Source organism: Salminus brasiliensis, chromosome 14 (assembly GCF_030463535.1).
Source record: "Salminus brasiliensis chromosome 14, fSalBra1.hap2, whole genome shotgun sequence".
Taxonomy (NCBI): domain Eukaryota; kingdom Metazoa; phylum Chordata; class Actinopteri; order Characiformes; family Bryconidae; genus Salminus; species Salminus brasiliensis.
In genome coordinates this window covers 31578048-31595043 of record NC_132891.1, presented here as the reverse complement: position 1 = coordinate 31595043, position 16996 = coordinate 31578048, and the positions used below count along the sequence as shown (strand labels likewise).

General features: G+C 42.5%; 1 protein-coding gene across 2 annotated transcripts; it reads right to left on the bottom strand.

Moving 5' to 3' along the window:
- Positions 1-4049: 4049 nt before the first annotated feature.
- pip4k2ca (phosphatidylinositol-5-phosphate 4-kinase, type II, gamma a) lies at positions 4050-15605 on the bottom strand. 2 transcript variants are annotated; one of them, XM_072696435.1, is made up of 10 exons: positions 15392-15605; positions 14231-14328; positions 13744-13840; positions 11725-11868; positions 8192-8338; positions 7659-7697; positions 7445-7558; positions 6773-7031; positions 6430-6533; positions 4050-4969 (listed from the first exon to the last, which is right to left on the bottom strand). In XM_072696435.1, exons 1-10 carry the CDS (start codon positions 15539-15541, stop codon positions 4889-4891), a joined length of 1233 nt encoding a protein of 410 aa, XP_072552536.1. In that variant the 5' UTR covers positions 15542-15605; the 3' UTR covers positions 4050-4888. The 2 variants fall into 2 exon arrangements, with proteins under 2 accessions (XP_072552536.1, XP_072552537.1); XM_072696436.1 differs by lacking the exon at positions 15392-15605 and adding an exon at positions 14524-15338.
- Positions 15606-16996: the final 1391 nt, after the last annotated feature.

The window sequence follows — 16996 nt, the reverse complement described above, 5'->3', positions numbered from 1 at the left end:
TGTCACTTTGAGGTTAAAATGTTACATACTGCTCCTTTAAATGACATTATTTTAGAGCATTATTTATATTTATTTGCTGCAAATGTGGTTTTTTTGGGAATATGTTCAAATAAGTCAGCAAATAAACGGTAATTTTGCCATCAATTATGCAGACGTATGAACAGAACTAAGGTTTCCCATACTTTTTATAAAACAGACTTGCACTAATAGTGCACACTGTTGAAAGTATAAATTCCTTGAGGAATTTTCTTCAATTTGAAACAGTGGTGTGTGTTTTGAGGAACCTTTTTTAAGAAGAAAAATGTTCCTTGTAGGTTCCTCAAAGCACCTTAAGAGGTTCCCCCAGTTTCCCATTAAAAAAAACTCAAAAGCGCCTTAATGAACCTATACTTTTAACAGTGAGGATTTCTTTCTACAGCTTATATAAGCTTATCAAAAGATCGAACATAATTCTGACCCGATAACACTGGCTTTCTACAAGCTAAATTTCAGCTACAGACAGATACCAGAATGTACTTTGGGGTCCACTGGGCTCCACCACTGTGGAATCTTTTATGTCTCTTCCAAAACCCTAGGAAAAACATATAGCTAGACAATGGAGGGAAATGCCAGTGTCGTAGAGGAGCATTCACTGAGAGGCACGGGCAAAGGGGAGGTAGGAAGCCTGCCGTACATCAAAACCTCAGTGAGGAAGATGGCCCTTAACCCAGCGCTGCCTCCCCCCTGCCCTTCTCCTTTCAGCACCTCCCTTAAAACCTGCTGCTCATCGCTGCCTGGACAAACGATACATGGTAAAGGGTCACAAAAAAATGCTGGCTAACGTCATTCTTTAACATTCCGCTGCTGCTGATGAGCCTGCTACACCGTTGTGATCCCTCGGGTGATTTGTGCTCATGGACGTATAGATAAGATCAAATCAGTCAAGTTTTAGACGTTTGGGGAATTTCCAAAGAGATTCAGTGCATGTGCAAACATGCGCTACTGTTCATACGCTTGCATATGTATTTATAATATATAAAAATGAATCTGGTCACACCAAGTACAGAAGCAAAACGTCAAAATAGACAAAAACAGCTTCAGCCTGTTAACAGATGGTTTGACATTCACATGCAGGATTTGAAGGCATTTCTTGGAACCTGTTCTTCCATCTCTCAGTGCAATACTGCCAATGCCACTGGCAGCAACACAACCCAGAAGTATGACAGATCCACTCCATGCTTCACAGTTGGTAAGGTGTTCTTTTCATACACTTCCTTTATTTCTTTTTCCTCCAAATGTACTTTACTGATCATGGTAAATAACTTCCTCAGACCACTTTCCAAAACTCATCTCACTTCTCTACATGTTCTCCTCCACAAAAATGGTCTTTTTTGCAAGCAGTGCTGCACAGTGGAGCCTTCCAATCTCACCATGATCTCCATAGTTCCCATTGACTGTATTTTTGTGTAGAAACCGCAAGCTGAAAAAGCTGGGCTATCTTCTTATAGCCTTCTCATAGCCGTGCCCTGCTTTGTGGGAATTTAATTACCTTTTCTTTCAGATCTTTACTTTTTTTAGTTGTTTAGTGGAGCCAGTGGTTGGTGCTAGGGCTGTTTGGTGACTTATAAGTCTAAGAAAGACTCAAGATTGACCGGTTTTGTCAAAATATTGAGCAATATTTAATCATTTTAACTCAGGAAAAAAGTAAATATTCATCTAAAGTATATATATTCTATATGTATGTTAATGTCTTTTTGCTAATTTTATTAAAAAGGAAAAACTAAAATTTCACATGGACAGAAGTATTCAGACACTAAGCTATGACATTTGAAATTTAGCCCTGGGGATCTGCCGTTTCTCTCGATTAAATTGGACACAACTAGGAAAGACACGCCCGCCTATAGAAGGTCTCATAGCTGCATATCAGAGCTAAAACCAGGCCATGAGGAGGAAAGAATTGTGCAGAGATAGAAGAATGGCAGAAAATTCCCAAATCCAGGTGCGCAAACCTTGTGGAATCATACCCAGGAAGGTAAGACTGGAGGATGGAATCGCTGCCAAAGGTGCTTCCATTAGGTACTGGGATGTAGTGTCTGAATACTTATGTCAATGCAATATTTCAGCTTTTAACAAATTTGCAAAAATACAGTTTCCACTTTTTCGGAGCTCAGAATGGTGGAAAAGACTTGAATGCTTTGATTTTAAGCACAAGGCCACAACATAACGTGATCGAAGTGAAAGAGTCTTCTGACTGCTGTTGTCGGGAGCCATGCGTCCTCAGTGCTGTGTGTGTGTGTGTGTGTGTGTGTGTGTGTGTGTAAGGTGGAGTATGATTTGTGTTGGCTGAGATTCCCTGCTTCAGATTAATGTGAAGGGGTTGCGGGACGCTCTGTTCCAGCCTCTCCTAAAACAGAGCCATGGTATGGTCAGCATTTTATTCGATTAGTAGGGTCCCACTCTCTTCCCTCCCCTCTTTCCTGTCTTGTTTTCCCCCATTGTTAAGAGCAGTCACATCTTTTTTCTTTCTTTTTTTTTTTTTTGGTCTGAGCAACAGGAAACGGTCCGTCAGCAGATTCAGGGCTTCTGGAAGAGGCAAAGCGGATCCTGTCCCTGACCCCCACCACATGCTGGGCTAGACTTATCTGAGGCCCTGGCTAATAAATTCTAACTCTCAAACCTGTGGCAGGCTTTATGGACGATATAACAATACTTAAACTTCATGATACAGTACAAATTGCAGCTTTAGCAAAAATGATATGATATGGTTTGACCCACAAACTTTGTTTTTACTTTACTAGACAAATTTGAAATGTCCATGCTGTTAAAAACTAAATATCTCACTTTTTGAAATGAGGTAAATTTGACATTTTCCCAAATACAGGGGACATGTAAGGAAAGTCATCTATGATCTGGGCCTTTTCTGTGGCCACAGCAAAAGTTTAATATACTGCTTCAAAATAGCTACGGCATAAATCACAGTTTGCAGATCAAAACTAAGCTCCCAGATGAAAATAAATAAATAAATAAATAAAAATGATAATTTATGATAACATATTAAGGGGGTACTAACTGTAGGCTCCTGCAGGTGGTGTTGCACCAGGATAATTGCGCTGTAAATATAGCGGGATTTGCGATGGGATTCACAGATTGAAAAGAGCAGAGTGTCTTGTTGGATGTGTGGAAAATGGCTCACAAAGCATGTGATTGATTGATTGCCTAAAAGGAGTAACTGCATTTGGGCGTGGGAGGTAGCTGAATATGCAGGTGTATGGAAGAGTACGGGTCTACCAGTGGCAGAAATCCCAGCCTACAGAACATTCTGGCCAGAATTGTGGCTGAAAGACAATACTGACAGACAGGCACTGCCGTGGTGTTTCATGGCTTATGAATGAAAATCGCTTCACTTCCAGGCAAGAACTGCTTCTAGAAGTCAGTGCAGGTTCTTCACCACCAATTTCTAAAAGAACACGCTGGAGGAAACTGCAGACCATTAACATATGGAGCAGAGTGACATACAAGAGGCCTTTAGCTCACTTCTGCGCGAGAATGAGGAGAATTTCCTGTAGGCTGGGATTTCTGCCACTGCTGGTAGACCCGTATGACCGTATGCTTCCATACATTTACAGATTCAGCTACTTCCCTCACACTGTGGTCTTTGGCCACGCCCACATGCACCCACCCTTTTCTGCCAATCATTACCATCTGCTTTCTGACCCATTTTCCACACATTCATCAAGACACTCACTGCTCTGCACATACTCTTCTCAATGTCTGAGTCCTGTCACACACCTCGCAGGTATTTATATCCTGATCATCCTCCTGCAGCATCAGAAGTCCTCAACAGGAGCCAGAAGTTACTACCTAAAATCCACGAGGTGATTACACTCACACTTTAAGAATATTCCTTCATTTTGTGTCTGTCACTGTATTGTGAAATGCTTGGTTTTAAATATTAAAGCGGATCAATGGTCACAACATATTGATTTTTTTTTGTTTTGGATCATGACCCCAGTCCTAAAAGCAACTGTGTGAACTGAGTCAGTGAAATAATAACTCAAACTCGAGCCACATTTCTGAAAATCTTTGAAAAATATATTTGGTCCAAACACTGATTTGCAGTATAAATAAAATGCAACAATAAGGCATGAGAACCTAAATCGAGCTAAACAGCCTCTATTGCCTAAGCTACTAAATGTTCTCTTCTCAACTTTAAAGCTAAATTGCATAAAATGGCTAGAAAACATCTCGGACTCTGTAGTCTAGGCATTTGTACGAATATTCAACATTCAAAATATTGCTTCATTTTTTTTTTCCTTTCCCACCCACCCCTTCAAGACACCTTAAGGTTGGCAGCCGGTCCAAATGTTAATTATGGTCCTAGTGCAGCTTAGAGAGAGCAAAGCCGCTAAAAGCAGTGCACTACAGAGCACGGCCGAACTCTACACGTTTGATCTGTTCACACTGAAGATGGCAAGCTAAGGCAGTTTCCCTCCTCCACTCTGAAGGAGAGGAAGAGAGGGAGGGGAAAAAAAAAAGAAAGAAAAAAAAAAAGCTCACACGGGAGGTTTAGTGTGTAGTGTGTGGAACTGCTACAGGTTCGTCAGGCTCATCTCAAAGAGCAGATTACGTAGTGTCCCCTTTTTTGTGTGTTTACCCTCAATGAGAGATAATATACGATAATCACAAGATGATTTCAGTCTCATCTTAGCCTAGTCACCAATAAATATGCACATATTTACTTAACATTGATCATACAGTTTAAGCCCATCTTAAAAATGTCTTGCCTATCTAGTGTGCTTATGGAATCATGTCGTCGTCTTTTTGTAAAACATATATACAAAACCATCGGAGAGATCCTCAAGTTCAGGAACGTGGAGCGATACGGCAGGGCACGGCACACCGCTGGCTGCTACGCAAAAATGTTGGAGATGAACTCTCGGAATCGTTTGGCGTATTGTTCTGGATGAACGGTGGATATTTCTGCACCAGCCTGAAAAAAAGGAAGATGATAAATGAATTGGATTGTGGCCAATTCCACAGTAGGCTGAATAATAAGGGGGGGGGGTGTTGCTATCAAACAAATAAGTAGGAGAGGAGAGAATAAATAAATAAATAAATAAATACATTTAAAAAAAATTAAGACAAAGCTTTGTCCCCTTTCAAAAAACAGCCGTCCCCTTTTCCATTCCTCTTCGGATTAATGTGATGTACCCTGATCTGACTGTGGTATACTGGAACTGACACACACCAGTGGACATTCAAGAGTGTCTGGCAGCATTATATGCTATAGGTTCTCATCTGGCCACTTACACTGTCAACAAACGTTAAGAATGAGGCTTAAAGCTGCTGCCCACTGTCCCATCCTGTACAAAGTGTTTACAGTACTGTGCAGAACCTTCAGGCGCCTAAGCTCATTATACAAAACCATTCATCTCAGCAGTAAGAGAGTTTTACTGTAGAAGCTCCAGATCCCATTAGAATAGATGCAGTTGTACATGAATCCAGTAAAAAGGAGCATGAGCTTCTCATTTTAAAGAATGTAGTGTAGATCTAGTTGAAAGCTTGGTTCCAGGTTTCTCCTGGACCCCCCCCCATTAGCCTGCACAGTGTGGATGTGTTCAATTCCATCAGCAGCTCACCTGATTTACCAAACCAGGTGTTGGAGGAGAACTCTAAATAATACTAGACACCCATGAGGAGAACTCTGGGGATGCTTTAATGAACAAAGTGATGGAAAACCACGAATATTATTAGTATTGATTCTAATAATATATTAATAAGCACTGTCCAGATAAGCAGCTTTATATAATTCTTACTTTCAAAGGTGCCTAAAACTTTTACTGCCTTTACTTAGTACTGCGTTTATTCAAATTGTATGAATACATCGGGATGGCGATGCTGAAACTGCATATTGTGCAGCAGTACAAAGGCACTGTAACATCTGATGTGGCTTTTTATGGTCTCGCTCTGGGTTTAATTTAACACAGTGATTGTGTGCTGCAGGCTTCATACTCTGGTTCCATATGAACATACAGGTCATCTGATCACATTCAAATAAGAAGGAAATCTAAAGAGGCATTCTGTCCCTGAATTAAAACATTTAAACTAACATCTCCCTGAAAACATCATATAGTTTGCAGGAAATTTGTGATCACCTGGCCTAATTCACCAATGCGTTCCTAAGATTCTTCTAAATTTGTTTACTTCAGAAAGGTCCAAACAAAAAGGAAATCGACTGCAAATTCATGATATGTTTTTAACACATCATTATAATGAGGAATCCCACTGTCCAACAGAACCGTACATAAGAAAAAGACTGGTGAATGTTAGAATCTTTGTGAAAAGTGGGTTTTAGGATGAAATCTCTGCTCAAGAACGTTTGGTGAATAAGGCCCATTGTTTGCTAATGATAAAGGGTCACAGATTACAGCTTCTTGCCTTATAACTCACCCCATGCTTAACCGTTTTTGCAGCATGTGCAGCTTTCTTCTTGGTATCGTACTGCGTCAACACGTCTATAAGGCCCATGAAGTACACCTCCCTCTGCGGCGCTCCTGGAAACCAAAGGGACGTGACACGTTTACTGTACAACTATTTCCGCCAATTACAGCCCTGGGGTTCAACACATCAGCGTTTTCTCTATTTCCTCCTTTTATTGGCCCAGGCTAGACCATCTCTCTCTCTCATTTTTTTATTTTGCAGAATAGTGAAGTGACTCATTCTCGACAGTAGCGTGACACCAAACTTCCTGAACCATGAATCAACTTCCTCTCACCTCTCCAACAAAACTAACCTGGTGCACTTTTGACGGCGTACACGTCCACGTATGGGTCGAACTCCCCGGGGCCCAGCGGTTTGAAAGAGTTCATGTAGCCAGCGATGCCTTCGGGTGACGTGCCAAAGGAGCCCACCTGCGGATTGAGGCCGTTCTCCCCCTCTCCTTCGTCCTCGCAGCTCGGCTCCTCTGCCTCCTCTTCCTCACGCTCGGCCCGTGCCACGTCATGGATCCCTAACAGCAGGCTGTAGTCCATTATCTTCAGCTTCACTAGGAACTATAAAGGTCAGGGTATTGCAGAAAACAGCAAGATCTTATACAGTGTGCCTGCAGGACATCCTCAGGTTAAATGTAACAAAAAAACACAACAACTTCAAATCTAAATAAATAAATAAAAAAATCACTTGTTGGTTATTTAGGAAAACATGTAGGGTGAATATTTGTACTTTTCTTATTTCCCATGACATATCTACCAGAGGCAGATTATAGCTATCCAATTTCACATATTAATATCATGACAACATGTTAGATCATTGACTTCCTGTCTTTTTCCCCCCCATATCATACATATAGTGATCGTGATATAGTGATAGTAACATCCCCCTACTGATGATTTTGGCCAACTAGCAGCAGTTTACCCTCATTGAGACAGAGCTAAAGCATTTATAGATAAAATGCTTTCCACCACACCTCCACATCTCTGTTAAGCTTCTCCATGGTCTTTTCCTTCTGCTCCTCCGTCACATACACCTTTTGCATGTTGTTCCTGAAATCCACATCCTTGAAGGTGGGCAACTCTTTAACCTGCCATTACCAAAGGGACAAGATTAGAGCAGAAACGTGAGGTGAGGTATTTTGATAAATACTGCTCTCCATGGGGGAAAGAAAGAAAAAAAATTAATACCTTCTCCTTATCACTGGCCTCACGTGATACCAAAGAACCCTGCATAAAAAAAAAAAATTAAAAAAAAGGTATAAAAGGTAAAAACTAAGTATTTAAAAAAAAATGACAGAAATCAGTATCATTAGCCTGGTAGCACGGAGTGCCCTCCTGTGGCCTAGTATGATTTGTACAATTGCTGAATGCAGCAGCAGCAGTAGTAAAGCAGCAGTATTATAGCAGGACAATCCGGAGTATGAATTGGGCCAAAGAGCAAGCTATTGCCAAATGAAATGATGCTAAATATCTGGGGCCACATTTACAAAAGCTTTCCTAAAACACTTTTGTGAATCTGTCCCCTGATTCATGGAAAAACAATAGCTCTGGGGTGTGTTTACAGGTTTTCATCCCAGCAGATCAGGAGCATGTGATCGAATGTTTAAAGACCTAATGATTAGACAGGCCCCTCAGGTGAGAACCCGCTTGTCTGGAGTGAAAGCCTGTAGCCACACCGGCTCGCTGCAGACAAGGCTGCACGTCTCTGTAAAACACCTCACCTTAAGGTCGTATTTCCTGTGGACGACCAACCGGTGGCTGAACATGTTCCTCATGACAATGAGGTAGTTGGGCTCGTTCTCCACGGTGACGCGGTACATGCCCAGAAACTGGGGGAGAAGTGTGCTGCCATGACACTTCACTATGTGCTGCAACACAAGAAAGTCGCGGTCAGTAGCTGTGAGTGACGAACAATGCAAAATTGCAAAACATGCCCCTCCAGTGACCCTCCGAGAAGTTGCACAGGAGTAATATCTTACACAGGCAAAAGTATGTGGACATCTGACCTTCACACCTATATTTTAATACCAGGAAAGTGCATTTCTGAAGAAACCACAGTAATGTACCAGGTAGTTGCTAAGCTGTTTCTACATGGTGACTAGGGTAAGTGGTTGCTATGGTATTTCAGGTGGCTGCTACAGTGTTGATATGTGGTTGTTATATAGTGTCCCAAGTACCTGCTATAGTGCTGTAGGTGGTAGTTATATGCTTTGCATCTTGCGGGGTGCCACTGTTAAATCCACTGTGGTGGTTGCTAAGGTGCTGTGAGGTGACTGCTAAGTTGTAATGATCACACATCAATTTTGTGTCTTAATGCAGTCGTTTGGGCTCCGAGTGGCTCAGTGGTCTAAAGTGTTGCCACTATGGCCCAGGGGTTTCGGGTTCGAATCCTGAGCCATGCCGCTTTGCCATCAGTGGCCGAAATCAGAGAGAGCACACTTGGCATGTTGACCAGCACAGGGGTCTGTTAGCTGGTATGGCAGAGCTGGGGATCCCACGCTTTTCTCAGAGAGTGCCGGCTACACATTAAGGGCCAGTGGGTCGCTTTGCATGTATCGGAGGAGTCCTCTAGGCCCTGCTGGTCAGCTCGCATTGGGATTCCAGACTGCTGTTTCTGTGTGAAAATGAGCTAGTGGCGATACACAATTTCAGGCCTGGAGGGCAAACTGTGCTGAATTACGGCCCTCAGTTCTCCACGGTCATCGATCATCCTTTTGCGATCCTTTTGTCATTTCGGGTGATTGGTTATCAGGTGACACCCAACACACTTTACCTCTTATTTTTCAGGTTTAGTAGAGAAGAAAAATCTGCTGCCATCCAGCCCTCGGTTCCCCACCCCTGGTATAGACCATGCATAGCCCTCTGTTTGATTAATACAGCACCTATAATACTGATAAGTCCGCTTATGCCTCGGAAATGACTGTGATGGGTAAAGACTGGAACAGAGCAGCAGCTTCCGCTTTTAAAAACAAGCCTATGGTGACTGTTCATCATTAACTATTAGTAAATAATGTGGTAATAACTTGTGGTTTACACGCAATATAACTAAATGTTCTGGCAGCATTATCTGGAATTCTCAGCGGTCACAGCCACCTCTGGGATTAATAAATTACAAAGTGCACGGTTTCCTCACAGCATGTCTCGAGCCGTCCATGGCGTAATGATGAGCAGTTAGTCTTCAACACACAGCACTATGTAACCTACTGCAATACATGTATGTAAGCCTGGATCCATTCTGACAACTCGGCCCATTATAGAGGTGAAGTGCTGAACAGAGCACATTCATAAATCTCAAACTGCCTGCAGACCAGCAGGTTAAAAAACTAAAAAAAAGGAAAAGAAAGAAACACTGATGCAGCTCACAAGTCCAAACATCTGTTTGTGACGCAGCAAACATGCTGGACTCCTGACAAATTCCTGGGTGTGTGAAATCGAGCCCTCGGGACCTGTGTAGAATCTGGACGTCCTCCAACAGCTAGAGCCCAGCAGCAGTTCTGACAAACCTCTGATCATTCGGATCGCTGCATTCGAATCTGACAAAAGCCCACTCACACATAGCTTAGATGCCCATAAACAAACGCCTGACTCAACGCTACTGCCACACAATAAAGCAGAGCTGTTACGGTTTGATATTGTCACAGTTAGTCAAAAGAAATACCACGGAATGACAGTAAAGGCTCATTTACGTTCAATGTTAAATACGGATATGGACAGTGACAGAGCCTTCTGTCCGTACTCTCCTTTCACTTTGTCCATATTTGTTCTATGAAAGCTTAATGATGTGGACGGAACTGAGCAGTACCACTGGAAATCGTGAAGTGTAGCCAATAGTTCGAGCGAAACACGATCGCTGCCATACGGACACGACAAAAGAAACTCTGGCAGAAACAGTGGAATCCATCCATCCATTCGCACCACTGCCTCTTTCATCCGTTTCGTAGTAAGTACATCACGACCTCCTCCCAAGTCGCCATGTTTGTTTCTGTCAGACACTTTTGACTCTGAACTGCCCTCTAGTGGATGTTTTGCTTGACATCCATGCCAACGTAAAGGACACATAGAAGTATATGGGCAGTAGCAGTTACAACATTCGACGCGGACATTTCGGTCTTTTTTATACGTAAAGGGAGTATAAACAAGCCTTAATAAGCAGGTGCACACTGGTGGCAACACTGGAGCAGCACCGCAGCTCCGAGCTAAGCAGCTAACTTTGTGTGCGTAAAAGTAGAATATTCAAAAACAGTTAAGTTAAGAGAATCAGATGCATGCAAAATTGTTGCGTGGTTAGTTTAAGGGTAAATACAGAAGAAGGGTTCGCAACCAATATCAACTGAGAATCAGTGGTTTAAAGGAGCATTATGCGAAAGGCAGTTCTTTTGGCTGTTGGGCTCCCCCTACAGTTACGCTGAGTAATTCGATTAACATTGACTGCCAATGTGTTGTTGAGTGCTGTTCTGGCGCATAGTGGCACATAGTGGCAATGACAGAGACGCTATGCTCCCTGTTAAAGTCAGTGGAGCATCAACATGCTAGATTAAGGTACAATTGCTGCATGATGTTGCTTTAAGGAACAGTAACCGTCAACATGGCAGTAACCAATCTAACAGTGATACTGTACCACCATAAAAAAAAAAAAAAAAAAAAAAAAAAACATATACAGTGAGGCAACCCAATGAGATAACTGTGTTAGTCCATCTGCTAAGACACTGTGAGGCACTTCAGCAAACAGAACAGTTTAAGCCACCTTATTTAAAACACTGACTGTAAATAAGAAGTGGCAACAGCCAACCGTACCGAATAAAGGCATTTGCCTATGACAGGGAAACGATGGGGAATATGAAAATGGCCTGGCTTACAAAAGGTAATACACACAACATGCACTGTTGCCCTATTTTCCCTTATTGGAGGCCAGAAGAGGGGGATAAAAATAGATGAAGGGTGAATTCTTCAGGCACAGGCGATTTACAAGACACAAGTGCCCTCAATTAGGATGAGATCAGTGCACAGGAATTTGAAACATTTGGATGTTGGATGTCAACACATTGGATTTAAAATAAATAGAAACGGGTCTTTTAAAGTGGCTGTAAAATGTATTTTGAAGCATCCAGCTGAAGCTGAAATGGTTGTGACCTTAAAAAAAAAAGTTAGAATAGTGTAGAACAGGCTCAAATAATATTACATTTAACATCACCCAGTATTACGCTCTTGATTCCCCCATGTTAAAGTTCTGGAGGTAGAAGCGGTTAAGAGGTACCTGGTGATATTCAGACAGGATGTTGTGCATGTCGGCTACGTCCTCGCTAGAGATCAGTTTGACCACTAGAGTGCGGTCATATGAAGTGAAGAGACCCTCGCTCTGTCCTTCCCCCTTTGCAGGCTGACTGCGGGTCAAGGAGGCCTGGGAAAGAGAGAATACACACGCAAATGTGGCACTCGAAATAATAATGCTGCAACAATCCGTACTGATTTAACATTAAGCCAAAAACAAAACTAAGGAGGTTTTCACACAATTGTCCGAAATAGAGTAACTCGTTTGGGGGAGGGACTCATCGTCACTGGTTTGCTTAGATCAAATGCGCACTTTCACGCATTGTTGCTTTTCCTATTTTTATTGAAAGCAAACACTCGAGCGGGGGAGAACAGCACTTTCTGGAGCCATACTAGTAAAAGATACTCCATGAATCGCCATGGAGGGCGATAAGACAAAGCAGTCATGTGACAAAACAAACCAAGAGGAGGACCAGAGCTTGAAAACAGCTTTCCCACAAATGAACCAAACTTCTGGGTCTGGGGAAAAAAACACTAGTGTGAAAACACTAACAGTGGTTCCCTGTCTTGCATATTTTTATATTTCACTAAAATAAAACGTGTTGGATAGATGGTACTTCAGAACCAGGCTTGCCCCCCTCCCCTGTGGTTTATAATATACATTTGCTGCAAGTGGTCATTCTGACAGACTGTAGTGCACCACAGGAAGCGTAGGGGGCAATATAACTTTAATAACAATAGTATTTACATGGATATTTAGCACTATTCCATGCACATGAATTGTGCTTGAGTGATACTGCTACACTGATATTGCAGCTGTGCAAAACATACAATCTACATAGATGATCCCACACTAAACCAAAACGACAGTAGAACTGAGTACATTTGCACGCATTTCCCCATCACGCCTTTCTAATTACATTTTATAACCAATACACAGACAGTACTATTAAATCCAGGGTGGGGCTGTGTGGCCAAAAATGTTTATCACAGTATTTTTATTAATTCTGACAAATTTACTGTATATCTCAGGATTCCCCCCCATGACTGGGACTTTCTATAGGTTAACAGCTTGTTTCAAGTACACTGAATTGAAAAAATATAAATGTATTAATGTTTAATCATGTATAATATAATTGTATAATTATAATAATTGTATGATGAAGGCCTTAAGGGGACTTGCTTGACCCCAAAAAATGACAATATGTAAAGGAATCAGTCTGCATGAAATTCCTACCTCCGAAGGTCAACGATGCCATACTTACTAAATTACACACATTTATCATCAACTGACTACATATCAAATATTATACCACTGTTTGTGGACAGTGTGGCGGAGCACCGCTCCCTGCGCTATCTCTCAGAGCCGCTGGTTAACTCCCCCTCCTCTAATCTCATAATCGCGAGTTAGCCGACAGTGCCGGTGGGTTTATTTTAAAATCAGGCGGACGCGAAAGCAGCTCTGCGGCCCTTGTGCTGTGACTGCGTGTGTGCTCTCTGGTGCTAGCCTGCTCTCGGTAGCAACACATCAGTGCTAGGCGTTCAGGCTGACACGTGTAAGAGTGACACATATAAATTACGCCGCACTAAACATTAGAAACACGGATCAGAGGCACATTTCAAGTGTGTACCGTAATGCTTACTTTTGAGGTGATGTTAAACACAGAATAGCACAACAATTTAACAGCAGGCAGAGGAACATTTCTGAAACCCAAATATAAAAATGGAGAGGGAAACCAGTAAGTGATGATCAGTACAATCAATCAGTTGGGCTGGGGCTGTTTTGGTTTGGGTGGTGCTATTCAGTGCCCAGTCATATTTACTACATATGCTTAATTAATGCTTAATACTAAATCTTACGTTATTTCTTAGTTTATTTCATTTAAAAACTCTCACCAGCAAATCTACACAAATGGAAGAAATAATGATAAACACAAGCTACCGGCCAATCCGGTTGTGCATTTCTAAGAGAAAAGAAAAAGACAAAGAAATATGCATTAAATACCTGGTAGTCCAGATCCTCAATGCCAAATCGCTCTCGAAGGTTCCTGAAGACTTGAGGGCAGTATTCTTTAAACTTAAAATGTCCGGGGAGATTCTCTCTGCAAGAAGAAAGTCTAGTCATGTTGTGATTCCCATAATTACAGTCTCTTCGGCCAAGCTCCCTCAATCTTTTCTGACAAACAGACACCACAGGAATGCCTCACTCCCCTGTCTCTATATATTTCTTCCTTTCTATCTCGGTCTGCCTGCCTGTTCCTTTCCAGGCACTTCTGGAAGTCCCAGCTCTGGCCGTTACATTATCCAACATGTATGTGAGTGTGACGGTGTTTACGATTAGCTCATCACGACCAACATTCAAACCAAAAACCTCAGCTCTTTCATAGACGGACCTAAATTGACCAGGCCGACCAGTGCGAGGTCTGAATTACTAACATGGACTCGTGTGCTGCCAAGATGAGTAAATGTCATGGGCTGTGTGAGGAGATTACTTGTTGAAGAGATGGTTGTTGACTTTGATTTTGATGTTGGCCTTAAAGTCATCAGGGAGAAGCATAACTGGAACTGGGACCTGGTTTAGATCGTTTATCTGAAGAAGAGAAAAACACATATGCCATGTCATGCTTTAAATATTCAAATGCATGGTAGCGGTAAAGGCCTTTTATGGAAAACAGCATTGGGCTTGCTGTGTCTAGAGTTTCGAGCTTCGAGGCCATTAAATGTCATGAGAAAACCTCTTATAAAATATATTATATATTTATATATAAATGATCTATAGCTTTACCTGCACCTGTATCACTCCACCATCTAAGGACTGGTCCAGTCCTTCCTGAACTGGTTTTGGTTTATTAGAGCAAGACAACTGAGACTATGCAGTACAAGTGGGAAAAAAAAGGACTGGAGGAGCCAACATCCTTCATCAGCTAGCTAGCTAGTTAGTTAGCTAGCTAGCTAACACCTCTGCAGCCTGTTTTTGAGCAAGTGTATGCTTAATATGTGGGTTAGATGTTCATAAAATGACCAAATAAAGACTTGAAGATGATATTGAATAATTATCTGTAACAGAATTGATCACACGACCCTTTTATTAGCGTGATTAAGCTTGAATCTGAAGCTGACTTTCCGTTCCACCTTAAATACCGCAGCCAGCCCAGGCGCCCGGCCGCAACTGCTGCACCATTTAAGGTGGAACGGAATCCAGTCTATCAAGAAGCAACTTCCCAGCAAAATATCCCTCTGAACTGTTAATTAACTAGTCGAAGCCTCATGGAAGTACATTATTATGCTAATATCTCGCCCAATATTAATAAATAAGCAACACACACAAATGTCAACAAACGTAAATGCACGCTGCCCCCGCTCAGAGCGTGTCCCGCTGTGGCTGAATGTAGCTCGTTAGCTGCAGCGGTGGTGTACTGATGGCTCTCGGCTGGCTTTATGAAGCTTGCTAGCTAAGTAAGCGAGTAAATACCGCACGTAAACTGTATTTCTGCATCCTACAGGGACCACAAAATGACCCAGGCTCCCTCCTCTCCCTCCTGACCGAGGACGTAACGTCGAAACGAGGCCGTAGCATAAGCGGTTAGCCTGCAGAAATGGGAGTTGTCTCGTGAAGTTTACCGAAGCGGCGACAGAAAGAAATGCCAACCTACCGAATGATTCACACCCCACATAAAGACGCTGAGCACCGGGTCGTTCGCCCGGAAGACTTTCACCTTCTGCTGAACAAAATGCTTCTTTTTGGTCTTGGTTTTGGGGGCCAGCATGACCATAGGGCCGCTGTTGCTGTGAGAGGCCATCATGCGGCTCGCCCGCCTAGCTGGCTGTGAGAACGCTGGAGCTCGCGGCTTCGCTCTGCTCCTGCTGCGTTTCCTGCTCCTGCTAGCCGGAGGAACCGACTCGGGAACGATTCGTTCGTTCTATTGAACCGGTTCTTTTCAGTAAATACAACCTGAAAACTAATGTAGTATTTACGGACAGTAATTTAATGAGTAATTAATTAAATCAGTTAAGCGTACTCAATCAAAAAGAAGCATAACTGGACACGAGGGTCGGTTTAGGTTATTTAAATAATCTAGCTAACCCATATTATAGCAGTATTGAACTGAATCTGTGTATTAGAGCAAGAAACGTGCTTAAACTAATCAGATGGTTCTTGTTTTAGCTCATAAAACACATTTTAGCTCAAAAATAACACATATTTGTATCTTACTTCGTGTGTTTGTGAATGATCGGGCTATATTAAGGGTGGGGAACTGATGACAAATTTGACTTTACTAATAACTGTCTCGTTCGTCTAGTGTAAAATTAGTTTACTTGTTTGAATGCTACTCGATTCACTGAAATGCACCGTTTAACTGAATCGGTTCGTTAAACTGACTCCAACTCCGGCTCCTCAGCTGTCAGTCAAAGGTTGGGTGCGCGAAAAATAAACACACCAACTGCCCCTTTCCCTCCAGCCTTTGTGTTCACACAGAACCTCACGGACTGGACGTTTTAAGCACACTAAGGGTCCAAGAAACCGCTCCGCTCATTTCCACAGAAGAGCGTTTTTCTGACAGCTGGGTGAACTGGCGCCATTTGCTCACCTGGGCCGTCCTGATGGACATGTGCGTTAACCAATGAGAAGAAGCGTACCGAAATCACGTGACGTGCGGGACACGGAAGCTGTAGTTCCACGCTGTAGTTCAGCGACAGGACGGGCCTTTGGCCTAGCACGCACAGATCAGCCACCATAACATTACAATTATTGACAGCTGAAGTGACTAACATTAGGTGGACTATATTAGGCAGTGTGTGAACAGTCAGTTCCTGAAGTTGATGCCTTGGAGGCAGGAAAAATGGGCAAGCACAAGAATCTGAACTACTTGGATAAGAGCCAATTTTTTTTAAATGTCTAGACGATTGGGTCAGAGCATCTCCAAAAACATCAGGCAGGCCGTGTGGGGTGTTTTTACGGTGTGCAGTGGTCAGTATGTACCAAAAGTGCTCCAAAAAAAAGGACAGCTGGTGAACCGGTGAATTAAGGCTCATTGACCTGAACCATGAAGGCCCCACCTCTGCTAACGTCTTGGTTCCAGATACCGCAGGACGTCCTCAGAGGAAGTGTAAACTGTAAAAATGACTTTTCCTACTAAATGTTGGCTAGTTATTGATTTTATACAGTTAAAATGGGCAGAAATGCCTCGAAGCAATGTCTGAATCAGTTTCAGGACATCTACAGTCGATAGGCCTCTTAAATTTCGTTTATTTTAGTG